This window comes from Typopeltis vanoorti, chromosome 8 (genome assembly GCF_054136105.1).
Source record: "Typopeltis vanoorti isolate ZY-2024b chromosome 8, IOZ_Tvanoo_1.0, whole genome shotgun sequence".
NCBI classification, from domain to species: domain Eukaryota; kingdom Metazoa; phylum Arthropoda; class Arachnida; order Uropygi; family Thelyphonidae; genus Typopeltis; species Typopeltis vanoorti.
The window spans coordinates 78,652,757-78,664,968 of NC_143556.1; the positions used below are offsets into that span (position 1 = coordinate 78,652,757).

The window sequence follows — 12,212 nt, forward strand, 5'->3', positions numbered from 1 at the left end:
TTTAATTTTCCTAGTATTATACGATCTAAGTACATGTTTCATCCTTTTACATATAGTTTTACAAATTTCCGTATATTCTATTTTATTGGTGTCATTCAAATCTCTTTTTATATCTCTTCTTTTCTTCATCAGATCTAAGGTTTCCCATCTTAGTTTTTCCTCTCCTTGGTGCCTTTTTACACCTCCTATTTCTAGTGCACAATTCAAGATAGATTAAGTTGTCTGTCTCAGGTAACTAAATCTTCTTTCTTATTTAGCTGCCTTGTTACTCTGTTTCTTCTCTAGGTATATTAATAAAATTCATTTTTTTTTTATCTAAATTTATATAGTAATTTACTGTATAAAATACTTGATATAGTAAACTACATAATATCTGAACTCCAAGCAGCATGCTACTGCAGTTCCTCCCATGTACAAACCAGCATGGTTTGTACATGGGAGGAACGGGAGTAGCATGCATCTCGAGAACACATGCAGTTTACAGATAACAAATTACACAATAACCACAGTAATTAACTTTAAGTAAATGAAAGTGCAAATATTTCATAGTGAAATAATTCTAATAGCAATTCAAAAAAACTAAGTTTCTTAGAATTGCTATTAGAAACCAGGTTATCACCTATATTAGAATTGCTATTAGAAAAACTAGGTTATCACCTAATTTGTTCTTTATAGTTATGCCTTGAGTACCTTTAAAGATTAGTTTGCAGACATAATACACTTTCTTTAGTGTTAATTGCTTTGTGGTAATCTAAGCACCTACTAACTGTCCCAGACTACTAGTCAAGATCTTCTGCTCATTTGATTTATTTCAATGATTGGCAAGCAGGGGGGTATGATAATCATGTTATTAATCTCATGTTCCTTTTATATATATATATATATATACACACACACACACATATATTTTACAAAATTGCAAAATCTGTAGAATTTTAAAAAAAATAAGCAAAACTGAATAGAACATATAAACCAAGTGAAAAATATTCAGTATCCTAAGGCAAAAATTATGAAATAAGAAGGAAAGGTGATACTTAATAGACCTCAAAGAAGGCGATTATTGAAATACAAGACAATCTGCATCCATAATTTGTTATAAAGATGATAGGTGCATTAGTCCACTTAATTAATGTGATTTGTTTATAATATTTTATTTCAGAAAAACAATAGCATATGAAATCTTTAACATTCCTGTCACTGTATTTGAAAAAAATAATAATGTGACAATTAAATTGCATTTTGTGTTGAAAATTAAAAAAAATTATAATACATATGCAGTTATTTCATTTTGGCCTTTAGCAATAAATGCATGCGTGCGTGTGTATATCACAATTTGACACCTCCATGTATTTCTGAGACTCCTTTAAGATGGGTCCCCTGCTACATTGCATTTCCACCTGCTGAGGATATACTCCTCCTTCCCAACTATCAACTACACTCCTCAGCTTCTGAAATTGATCCTCCTCCAGATCACGTAATGTCTATCATACTTTTTAAATTTAGAAGCCATTCTTCTCATTTCCCACCACCACCACCATTCCATTTACTCATTACTCACAATGAAGGGGGGGGGGGGAAATACTCACCTAGGTGCTTTTTTTGATAAGAGGCACTTTTATCATTTCATCATTATATGTTTGTGTTTTTTAAATGTTTTTAAAGACACATGTGTGGCCCTGTGGCATTTGTATCTATAGCACCAGATCACCCAAGAAAGCTGTTCTAACCCTTTAATCTTCAAGGATTTTTCTAACCCTTTCTTCAACTGTTTCCCAAGTTTATTTGATCTCTGCATGGGCAAGAAAATCAATCATAGAACCCATACTATTTTAGACTCTAAATATATTGTGTAAGGGACTACAAGATGGAAGCACAGATGTCTGCTGTCTCTCACTGGATGCCATTTATATTTAGTGATAGTCTTGGCTGCCTTGATAGTCACTTTATGAGAAATTTTTGGAAAGTGGTGATTTGGAAATCACAAATGAACTTCTTCAAGAATTAGATGCAGCAAGATAACAATGCTGGACTGAAACAATTGAGAGACTAGACTTTAAGCACTCCAGTAGGAAGGCTTGGCGTGTGTGTTACGGAAGCTAGGAGATGGCACAATGGTGACTACTAAAAAGACAATGTTACGCCAAACCAAATTGCTAAAATCTCAAGATGTCAACGTGACAGAAATCATACCATTGAAGCTAAAAGAGAAGCCAGAGAATTAAAATGAAAACTACAAGATAAATCAGAATGTGCGAGTCCTTTCAGCAATGAGGAAATCAACAATGCACTGGACAATACAAATATGGGAATGGTCCTGTGGTTCAACGGAGTTCACCTGGAATTTCTTATTCATGCTGACAATAACACTAAAAAATGGCTCGCCCATTTCTTTTCGGTAATAATGAATGCCAGAGTGTTACCGAAAGAATTTAAGAAAAATAAGATAATAGCTTTTCCCAAACCCAGAAAAGCTATCATATGATTGCATAAGCATCACCATTTTTGAACACATTTCAATTGAATAGGCAGACTTTAGGCCTAATTGTAGTTGTTATCACCAGGTTCTAGCACTGATGTCATACTTAGAATCTGACTTTCAACAAAATCTAAAAACCTCTGCGGTTTTTCTTGATCTAACTGCCATATATGGTACTGTCTGGAGAGAGGGCATGCTGTATAAATTAATGAAAGTACTACCATGTCGAAAAACAATGCAACTTGTTAATAATATGCTCAGCAATAGATATTTCTGTGTTGTCCTTGGAGAAAATATTACTAACCAGAAGAAACTTAACGATTTACCACAAGGTAAATTTAGCTTATATATAACTGATATGCCAGACACAGTATCTAGAAAATTCTGCAATGCGGATGACATAGCGCTAGCCACCAGAAATAGAGAACTAAGACAGATGGAGGAAACCCTCACAAACGACCTTGCCTCCATGCATATTTACTTTAAGAAATGGAGACTACAACCAAGCCAAAGTAAAACTGAAGTGTCAACTTTCCATCTCAATAAAAAATTGGCACAAGACGAGTTGAACGTTCCATTCGGAAATTCAGTCCTACACCATAATAAATACCCTAAGTATCTAGGAGTTACACTCGACCATACTCTATCATATAAGAAACACAGCTGGAAAAATAAGAACTAGTAAAAACATCATTCAGAAATTCTGTCGTGGGGTGCAGCAGCAAGCACATTACGAAGACCTGCACTCAATCTGGTTTTTTCGGTGGCAGAGTACTGTGCCCCAGCCTGACTCAATAGCTACCATACTAAACCAATGACCATCAGCTTAACACCACAATGTGACTTATATCTGGAACTATAAAAACGACTCCTCTTTATTGGCTTCCAATGCTGAGTAACATAATCTACGAAGATGTGACACTCTATTACGAGAATATGACAAAATACTCAGAAATATTGAATTGCTATTGCATAATGACATATCAGAACTACAGCTTAACAAATTGAAATCAAGAAAGTCCCCTTCTTCATGAAACCAAACATCTGAGAATGGCTAACTGTAATACTAAAGATCAGTGGAAACGAATGTGGAGCATAAATACCAATGTCCAACTCGAAATTTGGTTTGATAGGCATTGTCTCAACATCCCGGGTATGGAACTGAGCTGAAAGACATGGACAACACTGAACAGGATCCTTACCGGCCATGGAAGATATGCAAGCTTTCTGTACAAGTGGGGGAAAATTCCCTCATCAGAGTGTGACTGTGGACATCTGAACCAATCAATCCATCATATTTCCACTGAGTACAATCTTTGCACATATACTAGTCAAAGAAGCGACTTCCTGGAGGCAACACCGCCTCTTATATGATATATGGATATCAGATATCTATATATCTGATATATGGATTAGATAACTTAATTAATATGGATTAGATGATCTTAATTTATAAGTGCTTTGTCCATCAAAATTGTAACTGCCTTTGTTTTACTTTAATTGTTTGTCATTTACATTATTCATTTACCTTTTACATATTTGTACTGATTTATGTACATGCACTTTTATAACTGTATATAGATTGCCATACAATAAATAAATAAATAAGATAGTCTTGTGCCAGCTGACTCTGATAGGACTAGAATGGCCTCGCCTACTTCCTTAAGGGATTAAAAGGCATTGTCAGAATTCTGTTTTCTTAATGTTTTGATATGGTTTTAATATTGACATAATGTTAAAGTAAGGGGAACACTCAAAACCTATTAGCATAAACAACTACAAGTGTGTGAAATGATTATTGGGTTATATAAAAACTATAGGAATGGATGGATGGTAAAAAAGTTCAACACCAGAAAACTCAAAATGAGTTAGTCACAGTTATTACCTAAAGTTACTTGTTTTGATTAACTTATTTTTATTACTGGGATACAGCATATAGTAGGGTGACAACAACCACAGTCTGTAATGGCTATTCCTGGAACCAGACTCAGAGGTGGCACCAAGGTTGGAGTAATGCAGAAGTCATACTAAATATATAAAGATATAAAAGGATTAAATCAAGTATATAATTTCTTGGTATCTTTAATTTATAGTATAACCAAGAGGAAAAACTTTCAACAACTATCTCTAATCCAGAGTAATTTAATAATAAGGTGTAACAACTTTTGGCAACTTGTATATGAAAATATGACTTCTGCATTACTTCAATCTTGGTATCACCTCTGGGTCTGGCTCCCACTGAAGAGACCTCAATAAAAGTCGAAACCGGTCTAGGTAGTTACCCTCCCATAATGCATAGCATTATACATACCAGTAAGGATATGTTCTTTGCATTATGAGATTCTAAGGCAACTGATGTGAAGTCATAAGCTTCTATATACGAGTTGCCCCAGTTCTGAAAATAGTTCAAGTGCGAACTTGTTTGCTTACACTTGGATAAAGGATTAAACCAAGTATATAATTTCTTGGTATCTTTAATTTATAAAATTATTCTTTATTTGGCAAAGGTGCTATAGTTGCTGAAGTACGTGGCAGTGGATTTGAGCTGTGCTAGAAAAAAGTGTTTTTAAACGGTGTATAGTGTGACTTCTGTCGCGAAGTGGTGCTGCTTTTGGAGTTTAGTTGTTTATATTGTGTTATTTTTTGGTTACCGAGAAGGCAAGGTCAGCGTCGGACGTATCTACGGTGGAAGAGAAGAAGATAAGCTTTTGTATTTAGTTATTTAGTATAGTTAAATATAGTTTATACTTATAGTAAATCAGTTTACAGTAGAGTGTATAACACAGTATAGTAGAGTGTTTAGTATTTGGCATTTAGTTGTAGTAGTTCCTTGGCACTGTTTGAATGATGGCAGCAGCCCCAGCTCCAATTGCAAATGCTGTGTCACCAAGCCCCCCCCCCCCATTTAAGGACTCTATTTTGCTTAACATAATACAGGATTTTGTGGCATGTATGCATCCCCAGCAGTTGGATATATGGTGGGTGAGAGAAGGGGGAATGCATATATGTGCAAAATGTAGGCAATGGGAGGAACTTAGTGAGTTAGATATTACAATAACTGACCTTGTTGCATCTGGGGTGGGAGAATCTCAACCTACAGAGAAGAGTAGTGTGATAGAGGGGTGAGAATAACGAGTGAAATATGAATGAAAAAATTAAGAGTAGGGAGTGTAGAAGGCTTGAATGATTGTGAAGTTTTCAGAAATTTTCTTGATTGGAAGGATGAATGGCTTCCAATCTAGGAATCTTGGAAATCTGCAAGTTAGCCACTCTTGCTAGTGTGGCTAACTTGCAGAGAGAGAGAGAGAGAGAGATGAGCTGAAAGAGGAGGTGGAATGTCTTGGAAATGAAATGAGATTAGGTGAATCAGAGTAGGAGTGAGAGAGAGTTATGGGAATGATAGAAGAGTAGAGAATAGAAACATTTGGAGAGAGAGAATGGGAAAAATGCGAGTGAGTGCTGGAACCAGGGATAGAGTGATTCCAGGACAGCAGGTAAGTAGGGAAACACAAAGAGAAAGAGTTGGGGGGGGGGGGGGAGTGAGGTATGCAGGTGAGCAATCAAGGAACAGAGTGGTAAGAGGTATGATGTATGGAGACTCGATGATCTGTGGTGTGCAAGAAAGGATGCCAGAGGAATGTTTGCCTGGAGAAACAATAGAAAGTGTGGCTATGGCATTAAGCAGGGGAGGGGGGGGATGAGATGATTGTGATGGTGGGCCTGAATGACTTGAGAGGCAATGTAAATCAGGTGGTGAGAGATCTGAGATTCACACTTGAGGTTGTACAAAAGAAAACGCAGAGAGGAAAGATAGTGTGTGTTACTCAGGTATGATAATGACGAGCTGAGAAGAAGAGCCCCCCACCCCCCCCCCCCCCCACCCCCCCCCCCCCCCACCCCCCCCCCCCCCCACCCCCCCCCCCCCCCACCCCCCCCCCCCCCCACCCCCCCCCCCCCCCACCCCCCCCCCCCCCCACCCCCCCCCCCCCCCACCCCCCCCCCCCCCCACCCCCCCCCCCCCCCACCCCCCCCCCCCCCCACCCCCCCCCCCCCCCACCCCCCCCCCCCCCCACCCCCCCCCCCCCCCACCCCCCCCCCCCCCCACCCCCCCCCCCCCCCACCCCCCCCCCCCCCCACCCCCCCCCCCCCCCACCCCCCCCCCCCCCCACCCCCCCCCCCCCCCACCCCCCCCCCCCCCCACCCCCCCCCCCCCCCACCCCCCCCCCCCCCCACCCCCCCCCCCCCCCACCCCCCCCCCCCCCCACCCCCCCCCCCCCCCACCCCCCCCCCCCCCCACCCCCCCCCCCCCCCACCCCCCCCCCCCCCCACCCCCCCCCCCCCCCACCCCCCCCCCCCCACCCATACACCTCTTGCTCACTTACAGTCAGTCTCTCCTTCGCATCATCTACTGCTTTCAATCCCTCCATGAAGTCACATTCACAAGATTGAAAGACCTTTATGAATGGCTCATTAAGTATCTCCACCACACATTCTGCAACAGCTGTCTTTATGCCATTTTCTCCCATCAATGTCATCCTTCCATAATCATTCTTTCTTTTGCTGGCTACATATCGAAAGAACTCCTTAGGATTCTTTTTGGCTTCATTAGCTTACTGCTGTTCATACCTCTCTTTAGCTACCCTTACCAACCAAGTCACTCTCCTTGCCTTTTCTTTGTAGACCTCATGGAATTGGTTATTTCCACTTCTCTTTTGCTGCCTCCACAATGCCGTCTTTCTCTGTATCGCATGCTTAATCTCTTTATTCATCCATCTCACACCTACCTTATTTAACCTTCTCACCCTTGGAATACACTTAGACATTGTATCTACTAGATAGTTTTTGAAAATCCCTCAAGCTGCATTGATTTCAAGCTAACTCCTCATTCCATGCTACACCTGCAAGCTGTCTCCTGAGCTCTTCATAATCACTCCCCCCCCCCTTGTAGTTCCACATATACCCTTTTCTCACAGAGGTCCTCACACTGCTGGCAACCACCCAGGTATATGCTAGTTAAAGCGCATGTTGATAATCAGGATTATGATTGACATATGTCAGTCATAATCCTGATTCCTTTAATTACATTTGATAAAAAAATCCCTTCTAATTGGAAAAACCATGGTAACGTTACCTTTCAGCTCCTCTTCCTTAAAATCTGTGAAAAGAGCTATATCTCATTTAAAAAAAATAAATAAATAGAGTGGCAATTCTAAATAGCTGCCATTTATAATTGGCCACTTTCCTTATGTTATTTTTTAATAATTGGGTAAATGTGGAAATTAGCAGTTATTATTTAATAAATAATTTTTCTCGGATCACTTTAAAATCAAAGTCAGTTTACTGGAAGTAAACCTCCATATTATCATTAAAGAAGGCAGGAAAACTGACTAGGACTTCTGAACTAAAGTCCAATCCTCACCTTCACATGGCTTGTCCCATTAGTAGATATCCGCTTTATTCTGAGCAAGCAAGGACTAGATGTCAACTTGCAACTTAGCCGACCAAATTATATTCTGTATTGGCTTAAACCAGAAATAAAACAAGGTGGTATGACATAAAATTTCATGCTGGTTGTAGCATCACCTAGTTAAAGAATGCACTGCTGCTTTCACCTGGGAACCAGGATGAACAGTAAAAAGTCAGCTACTGGAACAAACTTAGCATCAACAGAATTGAAGCTATTACCATAACAAGTATCAAGGGAAAATCACAACTTGTCATAGTATCTGGTTCCTTCTACTCATATTTTCCCACCAATGCAAGAATACTCTAAGGTTCTGTACTTTCACTCCATCTCTTCCTCTGGTACATTAATGACTTGCTCTCACTTACTTCAAATCCTATCCAATGCTGCCCTTAGACTTGAGAAAGAGGGACACCTGCCCCAGGCACCATGCTTTAGAGGACCTGACATATCACAAATATAAATATATTAAATAAGATGTAAAAAAAAATAATTAATTCCTAGTCATTCTTATGGGGGGGGGGAATTTTATAGAATAAATATATAATAATTTATGAATTATGTGTATGCTTTTTATTTTATTACTCATCAGAACATTGCCAGCACATCAGCAGAATACCCAGACATGAGCAATAGTAAAATCAGTCATCTTTGATATTTTGCCAACTTTTGGCCATATAAAAACTATAGCTTTACATGCCTTACACATATTTTTCGATTTTTGTCATTATGAAGGTATAATCTTTAAAGGTACCTGTGGCATAACTGTTGACAACAATTTACACAATAACCACAGTAATTAACTTAAATGAATATTGAAACTATTTTCGATGTTTACATAGAATGTAATTCTATGTAAACATCTCCCATTCTGTGTAATAGAATGGGAGAGAGAGTGACGATCATTCCATCTCAGATTTGGTCGATGTAAGAGAGCTTTGCAACTTTCTTTGAAAACGCATTCATTTTTAAAACTGCTTCCATGGAGAAGACAAGCTTCATACTGTGTTTTGTGTCAATACTATGTTGTGCCAGACCAGACTTTTGAGGTTTCATTTATTCAATATAATACTGATGTTCACTAATTCTTTTTCCACAGAACGGCCTGTCTGCCCAAATTGCATTCATAAAGTATCTGGTAAACACCAGCTTATAATAGAGGTAACAATTTGTCTTTTGTAGATGGTAACAGATGATAAATTTTGTTGATAGGAAAGTATGTAGAAATAAGGTGATACTGCTTCAAAATTCTATGAATAGGTTCAGAGATACCAGAAATATAAGGGATTGGAAATCCTCAGTCTGTTGAAGAATCCTTAGGTGTTGGAACATAGGAGTCAGTTATTTGCTTTATTTGTATCTGCTGTTGTATGTGCCTTGTCCAGCTTCTTTGATTTGCTTGTTTCTATGCACTGATGATGATGTACTGCTATTTTGAGTCCAAAATATCTGTACTTTAATTTGATTAAAGTAAATTACTGTGGTTATCTTGTAATTTGTTATTTATTATGGAGGTATATTCCTTCTCATTTAACAAACCTTGTAGTGACCAATTATTATTATTATTGCACAGTCACCTCCATGGCTTCCTAAGACTCATCGTGGGAAACCCAAACTATCAACACAATATCTATTGTACCTCTCCTTGAAACCATTAACAAACAAAGCACTCACAACCGACTCAGGCAAACCTATTCCATTCATTCACCACTCTAAATGAAAAATCTAGTCCTCGGACTCTTGCTAACCACATACTCTTACCCAATTCCCAGGGATGAACTCTTGTTCTGCTCCCCCTTTAGCCAACTGCTGAAACATTTCCCCTGCATCAATCCTATAAAATTCTTTAAAAAAATTAAATGTTTCTATCATAGGAAGTGTTTCACAAACCACCCACTATCATAATCACTGGGCACAAACCTGAGCACAGTAATCTAGAAGTGGTCATATCAAAGCTTTGTAACGAGGGATAATAACTCCTTTATCTCTACATGTTAGTGTTACTAAATCACTTATGGAATTGACAACATACATAAGAATATAAATTAAATTACACTTTAATAAATATTTCCGATATTTCGGCAACGTCATCTTCAAGATGACAAAAAAGGCACATGCACATAGGCTACAACACAGTAACTGAGAATGAAGCTATTGTTCTCCTAAAAGTCCTGATGGTTGCCCCCCTTAGCAGCTATGTAGGTATTCTTGACCATTGGGTTGAAGGTCTGCTGATAGAAGCCTCCCAAATTTGTGCAGTCTCATACAACCAAATTTGTTGAGGTTTGGACTTGCTATGGTGTATTATTGTAGCTTTCTTCCACCGTATTGTGTGGCGTGTATCCAGAGCATGGTCTGTAAGACCAGACTGGCTATACTTGTGAAACCAGATGTAGTCCTTGTGTTCCGAAATTCTGATATTTGCTATCCTGCCTGTTTGGCCAAAGTAAGACAGTTTACAGCTGCAAGGGACCTGGTATACACCAGGTAGGTTTAGGGGAAGTGGATAAGGGATGCCAATTTTCTGTCTGGTCTGTAACAGGAGGTCAAGTCGTGTTTTTTTAAGATTTTGGTAATTTTTTCTGAGGTGCCTCAGATGTAGGGGATGGTGATGGATTTAGAGTAATCCTTGTTGTGAATGGGGGGGTTTGTTGGTTTCAATATTTTTTGGATTTTATGGGGGGGGGGGGGGGGGGGGGGGGAGGTGGCCACTGGCTGAGAAAGTGTTGAGGATGTGATTTAGTTCAGTGTTTAGGGCCTTGTCATTAGAACAGATTAGTTTAGCCCTGTTGTATAGCGTTCTCACCACTCCATATTGTTGTGAGGGGGTAGTAGTGGGATTGTTGGTGGATGTACCTGCCTGTATGGGTGGGTTTTCTATAAACTGAGAAAACCAAGGTTCCATCAGGCTGGCAGGTGACTTGTGTGTGTCTAGAAAAGGGAGGCTGTTGTTTTCCTCTTTTTCCAGGGTGATCTTGATTCAACAAACCAAGCCTCAACAAATTTGGTTGTATGAGACTGCCCAAAATTTGGGAGGCTTACATCAGCAGACCTTCAGCCCAATAGCCTGCTAGGGGACACCATCAGGACTTTTAGGAGAACAATAGCTTCATCACTTCATTCTCAGTTACTGTGTGTAGTGCCTACGTGCATGTGCCTATTTTTGTAAATTCCTTTTGAAGATGGCAACGTGACGTTGCAGAAATATCGGAAATATTTATTAAAGTGTAATTTAATTTATATTCTTATGTGCATTGTCAATTCCTTAAGTGATTTAGTAATGCATTACCAAAGTATAAGCTTGTCTACGACAATTACCATCATCTACAGAGATTTCCATCGCATGGAAGGCCCGCCAATACGGTAAAATGAAGTTGAAGTTATCAAGACAACTAAATCGTCTGACTTTCCTAAAATGCTGCTGGGATAATCAGGTAATCTCAAATAGTGTAAAATTCAAGCACCGTTTTGTTTCACAAAAAACTCTCCATATCTATAACCACGCCAGCTACGCTTTGCTTTGGGAACAAATCACCGCCACGCGGTTTCTCTTAGCTGACATTAACAAAGATATTCGTGCACTTTAAATCACGAGCTTTGGTCAATTTTACATGACATCTTGTGTACCGCAGCAGACAAAGAATTTGAGAAAATACAGTGTCGACAGATCAAAAAATTAAAAAAGAAATCTACCATCGATCCAAAACTTCCTACCAACACCGTAATCAACCTTTCTTCAGTCACCCTGAAGCACTCAACGCACTTTCGCATGGCCACAACTTCACCATTGCTCCCAGAAAAATACCTATTGAAGATATTATGATCCAGATTGAACGCGGAATCTGCCACCTTCCGAATCAAAACAGCGTAAGACTGGATGTAGCTTGTGTCCTCTCCAAAGCAAGACCACCAAAAACCAACATATCCAACAAGGAATCTAAAGCTCTGCAGGAAATGTGGAATAATAAAGAAATAGTTATCACCAAAGCGGATAAGGGAAATGCAACTTAATGCTCTTCTATTAGATCGGGTTACTTACCTCCCTATCGAATACAATCCCACCAACTCACAAATCAGAAAACTTCACAGGCTCCTTAAGAAAGTCACTTCTTGTCCTGTAGAAGTTACCAACAGATTAAAACCGTTTAACTCTATACCCCCCCCCCCCCTTATTTATGGACTCCCAAAAATACATAAAGAAAATGTACCATTACGTCCCATAGTGGATGGCATTGATTTCCCCCACATTCAAATTAGCTAAACATTTGGCCA

General features: G+C 39.4%; 1 protein-coding gene across 1 annotated transcript in view; it reads left to right on the plus strand.

Annotated features, from left to right (window-relative positions):
• LOC150104147 (protein Fe65 homolog) overlaps positions 1–12,212 on the plus strand; it is a 554,216-nt gene that overhangs the window by 389,862 nt on the left and 152,142 nt on the right. The window contains exon 13 of the mRNA XM_090396406.1: positions 2,526–2,808. Coding sequence (XP_090252532.1) covers positions 2,526–2,808 — 283 coding nt within the window. The remainder of the gene's footprint in view (positions 1–2,525; positions 2,809–12,212) is intronic.